The 20165-nt window shown below is 32.1% G+C and overlaps 1 protein-coding gene across 1 annotated transcript; it reads left to right on the top strand.

The window, feature by feature from the left end:
* Nucleotides 1-678: 678 nt before the first annotated feature.
* LOC139512484 (uncharacterized) lies at nucleotides 679-19136 on the top strand. The gene is made up of 5 exons (XM_071300117.1): nucleotides 679-836; nucleotides 3744-3773; nucleotides 8384-8425; nucleotides 11977-12052; nucleotides 17130-19136. Exons 1-5 carry the CDS (start codon nucleotides 764-766, stop codon nucleotides 18127-18129), a joined length of 1221 nt encoding a protein of 406 aa, XP_071156218.1. The 5' UTR covers nucleotides 679-763; the 3' UTR covers nucleotides 18130-19136.
* Nucleotides 19137-20165: the final 1029 nt, after the last annotated feature.

Raw genomic sequence — 20165 nt, forward strand, 5'->3', positions numbered from 1 at the left:
TGATGGCATGAATATCAATTATATGTTCATTTTTTATAAATTTAGCTGTTTGCAAACGTATGAATTATTCGAGGATTTATCCAAGGCTTAGGTTACCTTTGCTGTTTTTGGCACATTTTTTTTTAATTCTGAGTCCTCAAAGCTCTTCAACTTTATACTTGTTTGGTTTTATAACTATTTTGATCTGAGTGTCACTGATGAGTCTTATGTAGACTTAACGCGCGTCTGGCGTATCAAATTATAAGCCTGGTATTTTTTATAAATATTTTAGCAGATAGGAAACAAACTAAGTCTTAATGACAATCATCCGTAATGCACTATTTCGATGGACATTTTATATATTGTTTCTGCTGCAATTACATCACCGTTACCAGTTTAACTGCACCAGATGCACATTTTGACAATTAATGTCTCGGAACATATAAAATTGTTATTAAAGTTTAAGTGAATTCTAAAAATTACGAGAATAATTCATAATAGTAAATGGACTATGCTAAAGGATTTTAATTTTATATTTTACGAGACAATTTGGACAATTACAGTATTAAATATTTTAAAAAGTGAAACCATCGTTGCAAAAACGCTTAAAATACATTAAATTCATAAAATTGTCATCGAGAATACACGATAACATACTTCCGCATTTTAATATGCCTTGTTGTGCTTTCAGATTGGTTTCAATATGCAATTTCCGATAGATTCATACGTTAAAATATTTCCTTATATTTAGTAAAACTAAAATGGTACATTTCGTTCCACATCGATGGAGATTTTGGTGCATTTTTATTTCACTTTCATACTATTAGCTTTGGATATTGGATACACATTTATCAGTGGTAAGGCTTATTTGCATAGGAAACATTCAAGTGTTCTTAAAGACAACCTGTTAGATAGTTTTAATTTTTAGAAATACAAATAAAGTTGTAAACCTTTCTAAAAAGATGTATTGTAAAATGTTATTTGTTTTAATTATAATTTAATTACTTAGGTAAAATAAAATGTAGCAATGCACAATGATGATATTAAGTACATTGATACATTAATCCTAGATACTAAATTCTTGAGAAGTATATAAACTTGACTGAATACTAGCATTTTTTTTATAGGTTCCCAACTTGTTTTCTTTTTTGCCATGGTATTGTCAGTTGTCCTTTCTGTTGTTGCATTGTAACCTCACAATATGTTTAAAGTTTTCATCATAAGATGACCATTAAACGTGCATAATATGGAAAAATGAATCTTCCTTATTCTTATGAATAAAGAAAAATATCTGAATATATTTTCTAAATATCTTAATCCCATATATTTCCTTATTTCCATGATTCTTTCTGTGCTAATAATCTCGTTGTTTTTATGATTATACCGACACAACTTTTTTTATTTAGATTTTAAAGAATGAATAATATGATTTTAAGATTTCCAGATTATAGTTTAAAGTAACAACATTACTGTAAAAATGTAGTAACTTGTGTTTTAAATAATTTCAAGTTTTATTCATTTTTGTTGTCATAGTTGCTTGTTTTTGTGATTAAGAATTTAACACAATGTTGACGTTTTTACCTATCAGGACTTTTTGTTTTGTTAATCCATCGTTGTCAAAATAATGGAACTTTATGTGACTGTCATACAAGTGAGAGGTTTAGCGCTATAAAACCCGGTTCAATTCACCGTTTTCTATACAAGGAAATGTCTGTTCCAAGTAAGAAATATGACAGTTGTTAGCCATTCGTTTGGTGTGTTTGAGCTTTTGATTTTGCCATTGGCTTATGGACTTTCTGTTAATTTTTGTTATTTTTAATTTTTGCTAGGAAAAATTTACTTCAAGACAAATAAATCATCAGCTTTAAAAAAAATAAAGAACCATCTTTTGAACTTAAATTTATTTTTAAAAATTTATGCTCTTCAACTTTGCATTTGTGTTATCGTCGTTTCCCCCTTTTTTGCAATGACATTGGAAGTTTGGTTTCGACTAATGCCTTTGGTATCTGTTGGCTCTCTTTTATAACTGCTTATTATGTGTATTATTGACAAACACTTTATGAAAGTGTGATATGTACAATCTGGAACTTTACATCTTATACATCTGTTCATTAATTTCAAAGACTGTAAAAGTCCTGCTTTCCAGAATTAAATCGACATCTGTATTACGACAAATCAAGTTCTGATATTTATTAACGAAATATCTATAATTTTATGATTTGCGAACGACACCATATTTGTAATAGATGATACTGAAACTAAAACCGATTTGTTGACGTTTTGGTGGTGGCTGCAATATAAAAGAATAAAAGAAAAATGCATAGAAGTAAGAAGGACAGCTTCCATTGGCAACTAAATAATAAAAACGTATGGTAAGGCACTGAAATGTGAATGAATCAACAGATAAAAACCGGGTTTGTTCTACCATGAGCAATATAACGGATCCTCTATATGTGGAGCAGGATCTGCTTAGTCTGAAATGTTCTGTGTTGTGTTTTGTACATTGTTGTTTGTCTGTTTGTCTTTTTCTTTTTTAGGCTTGATGTTGTCTGGGTTTTTATCGACTTATGAGATTGAATGTCCCTCTCATATATTTTTCATTTCTGCTATTACAAAATATTCTATCAAAGAAACAAAATCCAGAAAAACACAGATAGATAAGTAAGTGTAGGATTTAATAATGTCCCCCATGAAAAAATGTCCACTGGACACATTTTCATAGTAAATACTGTCCATGGACAATATTTACTTATTTAAATGTGTCCTGGACACAATTTCCTAAATATGTCCTCAGGTATGGAAAAGTGTCCATGAACATGGACATGATTCATAACCATAATATTGTCCAGGGGGGCATTTTTTTGATATGATTAATCTATTTAATGATATTCATTGCCTTGTTATTTCTGGAAGCATTTTAACTTTAAATTGCGACCTTTGATTAATTGTTACTTTGACATAAAGTTGTCTCATTTGTCACTCATATCATCCTTATCTTCATATCTATATCTTTTGATATAATATATACATGTATAATTCAAACTCAAATAAGTAACGAACAGATGCTGTCAGTAATATTTTCCTTGGAGGACACAATTTATTAACATTCACTACAAAAATGTCTTCTGTAGATGGACCCTTTTTTATAACTGTTGCTGTACTGAAAATGCTGTCTACTGAGGAGACAATATTTCATGGCAATGGACATTATTATTTATTTTCAAATGCCTTCTTCTCTGACATGATAAATATAGTAAAGATCTTCAGATTTAAACTCCCTTCTTATTGTTATTCTTTCATTGTCATTTAACCACTTGCTGGAAATTTCTTAAAACTTAAATTTCTCTATATTCACTTCCATCCATTATTTGTTTGTTTACATTTGTATATTATTCAATTTCTCATCAATCCTTCACATTTTAATTAAAATTCAAGTATAATAAAACTTTTTAATGACCTTTGTATTACTTCCCTTGGAGGACACAATTTAATAGCAACTAGTATGAAAATTTGTCCTGTGGATGGACACTATTTCATATCATTAGCAGTAAAAATCTGACTATTCCATGGCAATGAACATTATTAAATACCAAAATTCTATGAAAAACTGTCCTCATGGACACTTTTTTACAGGACACTATTATGTCTTACATAAGCATCATGAGCTCGAGTGGTCAGGTATAAAAAAAAAAAAGAGCAAAGGAAAACCTCTACAAAGCAATTAAGTTGCACCCGTTCAAATAAAATTTTCGTTTTTTTTCCAGGTAGTTCCAATGTTACAGAAAAGACAACTGGTAAATACTCGTAATAAGGATCTAAGTTCTGGCATAAACATTTTAACATTTCTTTACATCATGTTGTAAGAAGAGAAGAAACAATGACAGTTTTTGTAATATTGACTTATATTGACCGGAACGGTTTCTTCATATCTGTCCGCATTTTCAAGGAAAGTGTATAAATCCTGACGGATTTCTAATGTTTTATTATTCCGGTTTATACCTGAAGTAAGACATATTAGCCTAATATGTGTCAGTAGTTTACCGATGTTTATATATAGTAAAACGATAAAACACATTTATAATACTGATAGTCAACGTAACGTGATCTTTATTACTTCATTTAACCAAGTACGTTAATATGTTTAAAGATGACGTTGAATTTTGAATAATCAGAATACGTTAGAAAAGTGTTCGAGTAAGTGCTTAGTAATACAAATTCCTAGAACCAACTATGCACAAATGAGTACGTGAAATACTTCCTCTAAAAAAACAAAGTTACTATATATCCAATGATTAACTTTTTTTATTTGCATCACAGTACAACAGTATAAATACAAGAACATAAAAGATTGCTTGTACAAATCATGTGTTGCAGTGACGTCAAACTGAAAGAACCGCGTATCGGGATAAAATTTTTCCTAACCATAGTAGTTCTGCCTACAGTAAATTAATGTGTAGTTTGGTTGTCCGTTCAACCATTACGATGATAGGTGTGGATTGAGAGATAATATGTCATCAAGTGTAAAAAGTAAAATCACAAAAAAAAATGAACTCAAAAATACAAAATCAAATGATAAAACATATCAAACGAATGGACAACAACTATCATATTCCTGACTTGGTACAGGCAGTGGCCCTGAAAATATATTTGTTAATTGAATTTGAAAACGCATTATCGTTTTTCATGGGAAAGTAATAGATAATCAAATAAATCACTATATTAACGAATTAAGTGAAATATACCCGTCGATCCATTACAAATGTTAAATGTAAGAGACTAAAAAAGTGACATATTGTATAAGGTCTAAACAGCATACACTGATTGTACTGTATTTTCCTCAAACAGGAAGCGTTTGTACAGATGTTAGTTAAAAATAGTCGACAAATAAATAGTTAATTCAAAAAATAGAAAATTAAAAAATCAAAATAAAAGACCCTGAAAAGATCGTTAAGGCGACCATATAATAAGTGAAGTGCAGATTGAAGCTGATATATCGTCACAGCCTTTCTTCTGTAGTTCTTTAAGCAGGTGTAAACTATTGTTAAAAAGTCGGTATTAGTATAATTTAACATCAATTACAACAAATCAAAACCATTGTTTTGGGCAAAAGGTACGATACAAAAGTTTCCTTGATTTGAGTCCCTCAATCTTAGCGACAGATCTTAAAAGTATGGCAAACCGTACAATTATTTCAATGTACAAATATGTGCACTGTAGAATTTGAAGTTTTAAAGGGTTTGGGAAGTTTGACCGTAGGTGGTTTTGACTGTGTACCCGGTGGTTTTTTTATTCATCAGGTCATGCGCTTTGAATTAATTGAAACGTTTTAACGTCAATTTTAGATAAAATTGAGAATGGAAATTGAATTGTGTTAAAGAAAAAGGCTTTCTTATACGTCGTTCTTCTTTTTGATCAATATTTTTTTATAAACTGTGTAATGAAGTTAAAACAATTAGTACACAGAGGAAGTTATAAGAAATGCTGAACTTTTTTTACTCGACAACTAATTTGTTGAGTTTGTTGGATTGATACTTTTAAATACTTAAATATTCATATGAGCTCTACTTGGCGACTTTTTAACATTTATTTAGAAACGATTAAAAAAACACCCTTCTCACAGACAAAAAGAGCAAAACTCATTCTTTGAATGTAGGCAGTATAATTCGTAACAGGGGTCGATTCACAACAATACTTACGACAAAATGCACGACGATTAAGAGAAGGGACAAATGTTACGATTTCAGTTCATCTTATGTCAACTCCCCGATTTAAAAAAGAAACATATCCTTTTAGCCAAAAAAATCTTTATATCATATTTAAACTCATATATGCTTATCGCACCGCGGATAAATTGTCACGTTGTGATTGGTTTAACACTGTCACGTGGTGACCCCTATAAGACCGTAGAGGTTAGTTCATTTCATAGGGGGTTCATGACGCGGTAATGTCAATGGTGAAGTCATCTGTCAATGTTGTTGTGTTTCATTGTTTATTTTTTTAACAAAAGGCATCAGAAAAAGTCCAGTGTGCGATAAATTCGTTATACGGTTAACTATACTGACCCCCTAGGGATCCATAAAGGGTGAATAAAATCAATAGGGGATTCGTCCTCTGGCCTCATCTCCTATGAATTTTACTAACCCGCTATGGATACGTAGGGGGTCAGTAGCAAACCATCCTCTGGCCTCATCTCCTATGAATTTTACTAACCCTTTATGGATCCGTAGGGGGTCAGTAGCGAACCATATAACTTATATTACGCGCGTTCATATGGACGTCATGAAACGAGACGTAATTTCCACGCAAAAACTGCTCTACCGACGTATAAGGAAATAAGAATTGGATTGACGCTGTATAATTTTACGGTCTGAGATCTAAAATACCTGAATACTAGTAGTCGTCTGATCTGTTAATGTTGATTGTGTCCTATATTCCCAATTGTTATTTGTATGGTAAGTGGTGCTTCTTTGACTCTTATCCTGTCAATGCCACAATATACGTCCTTCTTTTGTTAACATGCGATTCACTCAGGTTTTTTTTTATCTTGATTTTTTAACGGTATTTTAACATCGCTAAACTACTGTTGCGTTAAATCTAATATGAAATGGGTCTAAATGTATCCCCTCATTGTCCTCCTTCGTTTCAGCCTTTCATTCAATATCACTTTATATTACCTTTTTTCTTTTCTTACCTTTAAGAATATAAGGATAGGTGTGATAATTGTCAAATATTCACTTAATCGGGCATAAATATAGACAAAAGACACTTAGAGACCAACATTAATGTTTCTTGTCGTCATGTGTGCTTGATAGCATTATATTGACTTGCTATAATTTTATCAGCAGTATCGATAGTTATAAATTATGTGTGATGTGTGTTGCGTCACATCAGTCAATATTGCTCTTGAACCAGGATTGACTTATCATTACTTAATATATTCTACGACATGAATAATCATTGATATGGTCATATTTACCTTAGCCGTATTTGGCACAACTTTTTAGAATTTTGGGTCCACAATGCTCTTCAACTTTGTATTTATTTGGCTTTTTTAACTATTTTGATCTGAGCGTCACTGATGAGTCTTATGTAGACGAAACGCGCGTCTGGCGTATAAAACTATAATCCTGGTACTTTTGATAACTAATTATATATTACTGTTTACAAAAGTTTTGAATTTTTTAAATACTAAGGCATTTCTGCCTCAGGAATATATTACCTTAGCTGCATTTGGCAAAACTTTTAGGAATTTTGGTCTTTAATGCTCTTCAACCTTGTACTTTATTTATTTATTTTTTTGGTTTCGAGCGTCACTGATAAGTCTTTTGTAGACGAAACGCGCGTCTGGCGTAAATACAAAATTTAATTCTGGTATATATGATGAGTTTATTGATATAATCATAGTTGTAAGTTACCTGTTTACAACACTTTGAATTTTTTGACATACCTAGAATTCTCTACCTCAGAATTAGATTACCTTGGCTATTGTTTGCAAAAGCTTTCTTTAGTTTGGGATCCCTATGTTTTAAATCTTTGTTTATTCGAGCATCACTGATGAGTTTTTTGTTGAAGAAACGCGCATCTGGTGTACAATATTTTAGTTTTGATATCTATGATGAACTTTTTTTACATGGTTGCAGCAATTAATTTAATTTTGCGTTCGATGAAAACTGGGCTTACCCGAAAGGTACTTTGTACCATTCTTGCGTATATGTTTTAAGACTCTTTGTACACTAACTAACATATGTAAACTACAATATGTATGTATGGAAGAGCATTTTGAAGAAAAAATCACGAGATATCAAGGTCGCAACAAAAATGACAAGTCGAGGATAGATAAAAAAAATGGCAAAAAAGACGACCAACTACCAAAGACACATTAACAGTTATACATAAAATTGAGAATGGAAATGGGGAATGTGTCAAAGAGACAACAACCCGACCAAATAAAAAACAACAGCAGAGGGTCACCAACAGGTCTTCAATGTAGCGAGAAATTCCCGCACCCGGAGGTGTCCTTCAGCTGGCCCCTAAACAAATTATACTAGTCCAGTGATAATGAACGCCATCCTAATTTCCAAATGGTACATACGTCGAGGTTTTTTTCTAAATATACTTTTTTTCCTGCAAAAATGGAGGTAAAAATTAATACTGATAATTGTCTGGTAAAATAAACGGGTTTTTTTCATAGGTCATGGATTTGTACAATCAGTACAAAATGTTTTTTTCTTTCAATTCATGCAATTGATAAATAACAACTTAACGCATATATAAAAGAAAAAAATTGAATGTAAGTGAAATCTATTGAATACATCTGGAATTTTGATCATTGGTTACTGCATATCATAGTGTATCAATGTATAATTCAGTAATAACTATGACCATTCTGTATTTCTATCTACAGATATATACAATAATGCACAGTTGAACTTCTTCACCACTGTTGGTATGTATTGCCTACTATGGAATCAAGTTTCCAATTAATTAATGGTTTTGCAAAGAATTTTGTTTACCTTGTGGAATATCTTTTAAAATTAAATGTTTTGCTAAGATATCATCTTTGAAAAAATTAAAAATAGTTAGTTTCGCTTAACATTTTAGTTTTCAAACGTATACAGAATAGCGAAACAAACTACATTTTATATAACGCAATTTTTCGTCACATTTCAGTAAAATTTGTAAATTTAATGCTGTACACGTGGAACATATCAAAGTTTGCCAAAAACAAACTATGTGTAAATCTGTCTTTCCATAGTTTCCTTATATAGGGATCAAAATACGGTTCATTCTCATTTATCCAACTTTTTTAAAATATAGGTAGTACAGGTAAAAAAAAAAGTTGGATAGATGAGATCAAAGGTAATCAAGAACAAAGGGTTTTCCAATTAGAGTTTGGTTGAATGACAGGTGAAAAATAAGACTGAAAATTATACCAGGATTAAATTTTCTGTAGTATTATTTAGCATAGCATGTTAAAATGTGCAACTGACATTTAGTTAATGTAATGTAAATCATTTGAAAGTATTTTAAAGTTATTTAACCATTAACTAAAATGTGAATTGGATAGAAAAATATCAGTTGCATTTTTATTCATGAAGGAATTCGTCAATGAGATGGAGCTTTTTTGTGTATTAGATCCTCTTCGTTCATTTTTTTTTCTGTTCTTCTGTCCAAATGATCCAAATAGGACAAAATATAAGTTGAATACGTTTTACTACACAAACACTGAACAGAACAAAGTTCACAAAACATATATGCATGCATATATATATAAAAAAAAGCAAAAGCAATTTTAGAACAAAGAATATAAAATACTGGCACAGTAATATCAACCGCACACCGTGACTAAATGAATGTTCAGTAGATTCACAAAACATACAATGGCATTAAAGAAATGTCCACTATAGATATACACATCATACATTTTTTTTTATTAAAAGGTTAACAAACGTAGCACAGAAATATTCATAGCACACTAAAGGAATGTTCATTTGATCTTTATCCTAGTTTTAGTAGGTGGGATACTGCATCAGTGTAGTGATTTACGTTGATCTGTCCTTGCTGTAGTCTCTCCTTAAGTTGGGTCAGTCTGTTGTCTATGTTTCGGTACTTTAACTTGCGAGTCTTGCGTTTACCCCCTGCGGCGTACTGGATGAGTCGAATTTCTGTGGCAGCCTGTGTATTCCTAAGCAGGGTCTAGGCAGGAGCGTGCTTTCTCTGATAAGTGTGACAGGAATAGCTTGGCTTTGATATCAGCATGTGATGGTGGATGGTTGTGGTCTCTTGGAAATCTGGTAACTAGATTATCTGTGGTGTTGACAGTGCCAGGGCAGTCCATTTCTGTACATTTCCAGTATACAAGTTCTCCATCTCTTCCCTGTTTTCTGGTCTTAACACAATATCTGTAGCCTGCAACTGCTAGGTAGTGACCTCTGGCATAAGAAATTAGTTGTACTCTTACTTGTGCGTTTGCCATTTGTGCAATAATAAAATTTCGGATTAAATGGCTATATATATACTAACCATGAGCTTAACTAAGAAATATTCTTTATAAGAATAGAGTTCATTCATTCATTCATTCACATGTTTTGGAAAGATTGCTGAGTACTGTTACATAGTTTTAATTTTGAACACTTGGAGATATGGGATTAGCTATATAGGTTGTGAAAAATGTTTAGATTTTTGCATTGATGAGCAAATATGCTGAACACGAACAATGATTAATTTGGTAATCACTTTGAATCAGCACCACAAATAAAAGTTAACAGGTCTAAAAAAGTAATAAACACATCATATTTACTCAATAAAATGTTAATATAAAATTATTATTGATTTGTGGGTTTCTTCTGTATAAAAGATGGAACATTTATTTATTATTCAAAGTATACTGAATTTTATATGAAATATACTAAATTTTATTCAAAATATACTAAATTTTATTCTAAAATAAAATGTAACAAGTTTACTATAGCCTCTTTTATGTATATATTTTTAAAATAATATAAAAACATACAGGAACAAATTTACTGTCAAATTTTAGAAAAAACACCTTATAATTACTAAACAAACAACTCAATAATTAACAAAAATAAAAGTTGGCTAAATGAGAATGCCTTATTTTAAAAAGTTGGATAAATGAGAAGACACCCAAAATACTTACCTGAGGTAGCACTCCACAGTTAGAAAATAAAATTAAAAATGAACCACAAAACGTTTTATCATCTCCTATTCCTGGATTTCTAATACATTAACCTAACGGTGTGTGTTGTTCATGTGCATATGTATGTAATCAGTATCTTCCATAGATTTGATTTTCAAAAGTTACAATGGTGTAATATAGTTCCTTTTTTATCCATTGCAATATTCTGCATTTATTTACCATAAAATATTGCAAAAAGGGGGGTGAAAATGTCGCATATCCCCCAAAATTTGGATCAAACTAGAATTGCAATGCCTTTGAGTGATACCTTTTTAGAAACTGTTGACATTAATCTTCCTAATGATCAAATTAAAAATGACTGTCTTTGGCCTCATTTTTTCGAAAAATTTAATCACAAAAATCGTGTGACAAAAAGTTGGAAAAAATCATTACAATAATTGCCGGACCAATGTATGGAATGGATAAGCAAATACGGACTGTCATACAGAAAGCAGCCTATATTACAGACATTACATAATCTTCATGTTCATATAATCCCAATACGAAGGCTATTTTAATACTCAGCTATCCAAAAAATGAATTTAATTGCACACTAGCTCTCATATTTGAAATATCCACAGGGGCCAAAATGCGAAACTGCACACCTATTTGTGGAGTGCTACCTTACTTTTCAAGTGACGGCGTATTGAATTATAAGCCTATTACCTTTGATAACTATTTACACACTGAGTGGATGCCACTGCTGGTAGACGTTTCATCCCCGAGGGTATAACCAGCCCAGTAGTCATCATATCGGTGTTGACATGAATATCAATTATATGGTCATTTTCCTAAATTTCCTGTTTACAAAATTATGATTTGTTTCGAATTACTTAGGAATTTTTTTATCCAAGGCATAGATAGTCTGAGCCGTATTTGGCAAAAAAAAATATAGGGTCCTCAATGCTCTTCATCTTTGTTCTTGTTTGGCTTCATAACTATTTTGATTTGAGCGTCACCGATGAGTCTTATGTAGACAAAAAGCGCGTCTGGCATATTTAATCATAAGCCTGATACCTTTGGTAACTGTTTACAGGTATTCAAATATCATCATCATCATCATCATCATCATCATCATCATCATCATCATCATCATCATCATCATCATCATCATCATCATCATCTTAAAGTGGTATTGTATCGATAACGATGTTTAATGCATAAGTTCGAATTTCAGCAGTTTTTATATAGAAATTTCACAGAAGGAAATTTATTACTGTGAATATTTATTATGAATAATCCTAGTTTTAAATTTAAGAACTTCCACATTTCAAGCATTTCTGATTTCTATGTTTAAGGTGGAGCTGCACTGTCTTTGGTTTGTGTGTTTTTACTAGTTGCAGTATCATGTCATCTAGCAAATGTGAAAACGAGGTAAGATTATTTAAGATTGCACTCTTAGTCTATGTGACATGTCTACACAGTGGATGGTAATTGTAAAGATATATCTGCAAAAAGTAATGAATTCCTATGTCAAAATGTTTTTTTTTTTTATTTTTCTTTAAAATCCTTACTTTTATCTTATGTAAACTTATAACACTTATATATGGTTTCATGTCGATATATGTACACGTTGCAACCATGGACAAAGCCGACGACACAAAACATTACATCGACCACTTAAAATTATATTTTTATGTAGCCTAGGTGAACGAGTAGACTATGGAGCTTGACACAGTGCTGGCGGTGTTACCACAATGTCACATAAAGCAAGGCTCGAATCCCCCTGAGGGAAAAACTAAAATTTCCATTGCAAGTTTAAAGATCTATCATTGTTTGATTTAATTTTAGATAAATATATATACAGTCCGCCAAAAGTTAAGCACCACCTACTTTTATTGCATCAATTTTTTTTCAAATTTAAAAAATCAATTGTTCCTCGAAAAATAGAAAACAATCATATAGCAATTTTGCTAATGTATACCATAAACAAACCACAAATATAATTTTGGTCACTTATGAAGGTTCTATGCATATAGGTTTTTCGTTCATAGAAATAGTGTAAATTACACAATTAAGAAATGGAATTTAAGTTTCACTGTGATTTTATTTTTTTACAACAATTAATCACCCAATACCATTAAAATTTTCTACACATAATCTTTGGTATGTTTGGCAAATTTAATGTCAATATTTGAGTCAATAGCATGTGTAACAACCTCATTTCCGGTACAGTTTCATAACACGACCTATCTTTCTCGGTACAAGCCTTCAAAACTTTAGTTGAGGAAATCTGTTGCATTAAACAACAAATGCCACTTTTAAATCGACAAACTTTTGTAAAGGTGAATCTCTGCGATTGAGATTTCCGACAATGGCATCTCAGACATGTTTGATAGGGTTCATGCATGGAGTCAAGGAAGGCCAAAAATTAGTGTAAATGGCTGGTTGCTCTTTGGACTCGGTTAAAATTCTTGCCCTGCGTGGTATAGCGTTGTCATTCAGGTACAAGTGTCTTGACAATGTTGACGCAAGTGGGGGATTACTAAAATGACGGACTACAATATGTTAAGGCACCAAATCTCTGTATGTCTGTCCGTTTATGTTACCCTGCAGAATATGCATACCCAGCTTATAACGGTATAAGAAGCAACCCCGTACTGGAACACAACCAGCAATGCATGCAGTCCTTGTGCAAATATTGTTTTTGGTCATAGGCAGTTTTGTTCCCCTGCGAAATTCGTATTATGGCGTCTTCTGGCAGTAAAGGAAACTGACTCCCATCTGACCAATGAGTGTTTTGTCAGGTTCTTATGTTCAAGCATAGATGTTCATTATCCCATTTAAACCTGACGGTAGAGTGCCTGCTTGAAGGTACAGGTCTCTATACACCACGACGTGCTCTTCGTTTGCCTCTATAAAGTCGACGGATCAATGTACGAACACTTACACGACCACCTGGAGAAACAGTGTATTTATAAACGCACATATGACCTTTGATAAAAGGTTGGTTGACTGCTTTATCGGAGTGCAATCTTTTTGGTCGTAATGAATTTTTTTACTGTATGTTAAAGGTAATTCATAACACCAAACATTAATATCTTTTTTGCAATAGTTAAAAAAATATTGCCAGTTATATTTCGGTGGTGCTTAACTTTTGGCGGACTGTATATTATAATGATGTCATCTCTGTATAACCACGTGCTATCCGAAGGAGAATGTCTGTCATAAAGTTGTCCCTCGTTAAGACATTCTCCCAAATATTTAACTTTATAATTCATTAATTATTATTACAATACAAATTCAATTGATTATACCAGGTCATCCTTATATGTTCACCTTACATATCTATTGATACATTGAATAGCCCTTGAGTCTAACAATCGATTTTTATTCAATGGTTGTAGATACTCCGGAAGTCGTCCTCAAAGATAATTATAATAGATGGTTTATAAATAATATATGAAATCATTTTTTTTTATTTCACATATTGGTGTGTATATAAACTCATCATAGGTACCAGGACTAAATTTTGAGCGCCAGACGCGTGTTTCGTCTACAAAATACTCATTAGTGACTCACGAATTAAAATAGTTTAAAAAGGCAAAATCTGGTGCGAACTTGAAGAGAATATAGGACCCAAAATTCCTAAACGTTCGTCACGTCAATCCTAATTCATGTAACCACATATATGTGTTTTTTTCTTAAAGTGCACGTATATGTTGATACATATAAATCGATTCCATAGCTGCAACAAGTGTGTTACGATATTTTTCCACTCGAGACAGTTAAATCTTAATATGCAAAGCGCGGGCCTTACTGAGTGTTTTTACATATTTAAAATTTAACTGTTGAGTGTGGAGAAATATCGTAATACACGAGTTGTAGTGGTGTAATCTGTTTATCTTATGATCTATATCCTTCCATTTTAAACATTTGCAGAATGATTCTGCAAATGTTTAAAATGGAAGGATATCCAATGTTGTGTTCTTAACATGTGACGTCATAAGGCATGGTCTTAATTTGGCTTCATAATAGGTAATTAAGAAGAAATCAAGAAAATTAAACGTTAAAATTAATTTCGACCAATCATTTGCTGAGAATGAGTAATATTTTTCTTACACCGCTCAGGAAATGTGAAAATAGCACAAAATTAGAGAAATTGGCCGTCACTTCAAATTGACAATATGATAGTACATCAGTTCAGTTTGTTTTTACTAGTACGTCTTAAGGTCAATTAAAGAATATCTGTACCGATCATATTACGATGCTATGTTGCCGTTTAAATTTGTATATTAACTTAGAAAATAGATATGTAGCCTTATGCATTGAAAGGTCAGTTTATCCCTTTCATACAATAAGAGTTGTATAGCTTGGTGTCATGCCATTTACCTTGTCCAAAATAAAGTTATTTAGTGACCAAAACGGCTAACAAAAAAAACAAAGTTTATTGGCATTAAATTGTGTGATAATAGTACACAGCGAAAAATTACAAATCGGTGCAAAACTTATTTTATTTTTGTCAAACAAAATGTAGGTAAATAATCCCCGATTTTGTGAGAAAAAAAATTTGAGGGGAAATTCCAAAATGTTGTTTTAAAAATGGTAGTAATATGTCAAGTTGAGTGCAAAAATAAACACGATTGTACGTTTCCTCCAATATTTTTATGAACCTTTCAAAAATTCTTTAAGGTTCGACATAACAAATGGACAAAAATGTTTGTTTTTATGTCTCAATATTACTCTGAATACAGACCACCATGTGCAGCTGGAAATGTTTTAAGACCTAGAATCCACCATATATATGTTTTAAATATAAGAGGGACGAAAGATGCCAGAGGGAGAGTCAAACTCATAGATTGAAAATAAACTGACAACGTCATGGCTAAAAATAAAAGGACAAACAGACAAATAATAGTACATTTGTACAGAAGACACAACATAGAAAACTAAAGACTAAGCAACACGAACCCCACCAATAACTGGGGGGGGGGGGGGGTGATCGCATGTGCTCCGGAAGGGTAAGCAGATCCTGCTCCACAATAAATGGTGTGCTTTGGGGGAAAACAAATATGATTTGAAGAGCATTTTCTTTTATCACTGCAGGTGATTGTAAAATAAACACACATTTAAGTTACATTTGATATTGCCCAGATCAGTTGATCGATATCAAGCTTTTCAGTAGAATACAACTGTTAGCTGGGAGGGGGCAATCACAAAGATTTTACCAATATTAGTTTATTTACATCTTTTGCAGGAAAAAAATGGAATGCCCTTCAAAATATTTTTTTTTATTTGAAACACAAAATGTTATTAAGTTTACATATTAAGTGGATGCTAGGCCTAAACACTTTTAAATATTTAGGTGCAAACACAATCATTTTTGTCCATCTGTAATGATGAACCTAATATAGAAAGAATGTCAGCTCTCATTTGCAAATTAATGTTTCTCCATTCGATTTTGATGTGAATAAGAGAGTTTGACAATGTAAATGGCATGAAGCCAAATTTATTAAATCATATTGTTCGAATGGGGTTAACTTACCTTTTAAATCTCAAGGCTAAATATCTATTTTCGAGGCTAATATACCAATTTAAACGGTAACATATAATTAAATTTTGACTGGTATATATGTTTTTCAAATGGCCATAAATGGTCTTGGCCTTACTCATTTATGTAGAATTCATTTGCAAAAATCAAAAGCTCAAACACACACATAAATGTTGCCTATTCAAATTAATAGAAATTGAGTTTTTTTAATTTCATATTCGTAAATATTAGTTTTGATGTGTGCGTGATATTATTAGTTACATAGTGTGCTAGTGACCTAATACGGTATATATGGGGTCAGTAAATTCCATATGGGGTGAGAGCGAAGCTCGAATCCCCATATGGAATTTACTGACCCCATATATACCGTATTACGTCACTAGCACACTATGTAACGAATTTATCTTACCGACTATCTTAACCGGTGAAATTAATACTAGTGATTCTCAAAATGAGCAAGTCTTCAATACTGTGAGCACTAAGAAAATACTTCCATTGATCCTACAAAAACAGATGCCAAGAATAACGACTTGTAAGGTTTAAATGAATTTAATTCAATCTTAATCATCAATTTCTTCGTCTGTTGGAACTTTTAAGATTTTTTCTCAGTACCTTTTTGTTTTTTATAAAGGGACATAACACCATTACTAACCGTGTATGAAATAAGCCCCGCCCCCTTCTTACCTAATAAGGAATATAAAGGGACGTAACTCCACTACTAACCGTGTATGAGATAAGCCCCGCCTCCCTACTAACCTAATATCAAATATACACGGTTTGCACGCGGACGCTTTTAACCAATCATATTCCTGGAAATGTATAGGAGGTAAGATAATACATTGTATTGTTCTTTTCACAACTTATCCTTTTTTCAAGAAAAAGTACAAAAGTATACTTTAAAGAAAAGGGACAGTTGTAAATACCTACTTAGGTAATTATAATTTATTTTCTTTTTCAAAGATTAAGAACGTTGGAAAACCAATTGGCTAAAGGCAAGAATGAAAGACAACAGCAGTCAATACTCAGTCCTCAACCATCAATCACATCAAATGTACCAGAAGATGTCGAAGATATACCTCGTGTATCAAGACGTTCGGAATATATCCGTGTGATAAGGAATTTTAAAGATTTGAGAGATCGGGCATCAAAAATATTTCCATTTTTTAATACTCCACGAAGCAGTGCAGATACATTCGATTTATCGAAGCAAGACGACCCTATTTACGATGACATATCGCAATATCGTCCAAAAGGACAGAAACCCGAAAACCAGACACACTGGTGTTGTTGTTGTTGTCGTATCTTGCCTAATAATTATGTACAAGCAAACACATCAGATGCAAAATCACCGGAAATGAATCATGATGCACACCAAGACACACATGAAATAATAGATAACCAATCAGCAAAGGAAAAGGTAAATATAGAAGCAGAAATACACCACGATAACAGCGATACATTAACAAGGAAAAAAGATAATAGCGATACATTAAAAAGGAAAAAAAAGATGCAAAAAGAACAAGAATCTGGCAATCATATTGAGGTCAAACACGTTGATTTTGATATACGAGAAATATGCATTCAGCCGACCACCACAGATGATGTAACAATAGGAGTAACACAAAAACCAGTCAAGCAAATAAACAAAGAACAGCAACTCGTGTCGTTCGGGAAAACAGCTATAATACCTCACACAGGACAACAGAAACCTAGACTTGAGCCAAGGACAGTTGATCCACTTTCGGTACAAGGAAAATGCAATACTTTTTCAAGTCATGGAACAAAGAAAGTTCAAGGAATCAAACTTCCTTTTCCGTCATTTCCAATTAAACAAGCAAAATCTTTACCTGCATTGAACGAAGAAGCAATAGATGAGTTTACAGGAACGTCATCGGAGGATGAGAAGGATAGAGACCCCAGTTATATTGATATGGGAGATACGTTGATTACGAATCAATAACCATTTCCAGCATTTACTAGTAGTAATTGTAAAGGATCGAATCATATCCCATATACTAATATTTATACTTCATATCACAATGGACGAAAACCACAATTTACGTTATTCTACTTTCACATATTTAGTTGTTGATACTGTTTTTGACGAATAACTGATATACCGAACAACTGACATACACGTCATATTGAAACGACATGCTCTTTTAGTATACTATGTATAATATATAGCGTATGGCATACTTAGTGTAATACCCTTGTTCTGGAACATTTTCTTTAACTTTCGTGTTTAAATTTTAAACATATGATAATGTAAAATAAATACATGGTATTCTTTATTGCATGATGTATCCCCCATCGATCGATATCAGTCCTAATACATTCACTCCTTTAGTTAATATTGATATCATGGATGGTGTAAGTGATTTATATTTTGCTTTTATTATATTATATCATATTCATCGCAAGGAAGTACTAGTATAAAAGATCAAATGTTTAATTTTACATCATTTTTCCTCATCATCACGAGAAATTCTTGCTAAACAAAAATGATAAAGGATGTCTGACCTTCAACTGTGTATCACTTCCTGCGGATGGACTATATATTTCATAGTGAAATGTTTTAATAGTTGTTTGCATTCAGTTTGATAAGTTTTAATTGTCGACTCTGTCAGAATTTGCAGTCAGTTGCTAGGTTTTGTTTTACTGTGAGTACCCAATTAATGGAATAACTGGCGAGTCCGAAATAATAAAAACTAACATTCATTGTGGTTTTAAGGACAGTAGCTGCTAATTCATGTCGATCGAATGAACTCATAATTTCAAAATTTGATTGAAAATGTCAAAACATATAATAGTCCCTTCTTGTAATTTTTTTAAGCCAAGAAAAGCAGGTTTGATTAGTTCAACTTGTATTTTCAAAATCGTATCTAATGTCCCTTTCAGGTAAAAACAAATAAATTATTAGTATGTTAACACCAGTAACTATTGTGATTAAACTCATTTTGAAACGAGTATTTTGTTTCAATCGTTGTATCTGTTAAATTGTGTGTTATATATGCACGAATAGATAGAATAGGTGAGCCGCGCCCGTAACATTTATATCATGTTTTGTATATTTTTGTGTTGATAGCACTGCTTGGGAACTATCATCAGCTAAGTAGTCATGACTTCGTAAATTGTTCGTTAATATATTGTTAAATTATTAGAAAACATTAGATGTATTAAAAACAATCAAGTAAATAAAACATTGATAGCTACTTAAATTGTTACACAAATTTCAAACTTATTTTCATCCCTTAATGAACCCCTGATTGTGGAAAAAGTGTTCCATGATGAAATTGACATTGCACAAAATAAAGCTGTGTAACTATAGTGAGGAAACTAGTTGTAGCATAAATAAAAAAAATGATTTAAAAGGAAGTTGCCGTTAATTACATTTCATTTATGCTGCAACTAGTTTCCTCACTATAGTTACACAGCTTTATTTTGTGCAATGTCAATGAAATACTCAGAAAATCATAATTTCGATCCATACTATATTTTTCTGAGGGTGCTTGATGGTCCTGGCTACGCCTGGTACATTTCTGCAAATCTTTCAATTTTTATTTAAATTTATAGAATCAGCTATTGTTAGTCTTTTACACTAGTAGTTTTTGAGGTCCTTTATAGCTTGTAGTTCGGTGTGAGCGAAGGCTCCGTTTTGAAGACCGTACTTTGACCTATAATGGTTTACTTTTACAAATTAAGACCACAATTTTACAAAAAGACGGCAAAGGATACTTTAAGATACCAGGTTATTTCAAGTTCTAATTCTTATGAAATTTTAACCATAAAAACTGGTATTTGCAAGGACAATGTATACTTGAAAGACTACAGATTATGTTTTGTTCGTTTATTGCATTTTTACAATATCCATTTTTCTAACGCCTTGATATATAGTCCTACAAATATTGGGAGATTCTTTTTAAAAGGGTAACAAAAATAATAACGTAACTTAGCGATACTGACAGCATTTTAGGCACTGTGTTCATCCGTCAT

The sequence above is a fragment of the Mytilus edulis genome, chromosome 2 (assembly GCF_963676685.1).
Source record: "Mytilus edulis chromosome 2, xbMytEdul2.2, whole genome shotgun sequence".
Classification (NCBI taxonomy): domain Eukaryota; kingdom Metazoa; phylum Mollusca; class Bivalvia; order Mytilida; family Mytilidae; genus Mytilus; species Mytilus edulis.

Excerpts from the sequence above, each read along its gene's own strand:
- LOC139512484 (XM_071300117.1), top strand. The coding sequence starts at position 764 with ATGGAGATTTTGGTGCATTTTTATTTCACTTTCATACTATTAGCTTTG. Across the intron at positions 3,774-8,383 it reads TGTTACAGAAAAGACAACTG|ATATATACAATAATGCACAG; the intron begins GTAAATACTCGT and ends TTCTATCTACAG. Across the intron at positions 8,426-11,976 it reads GAACTTCTTCACCACTGTTG|GTGGAGCTGCACTGTCTTTG; the intron begins GTATGTATTGCC and ends TCTATGTTTAAG.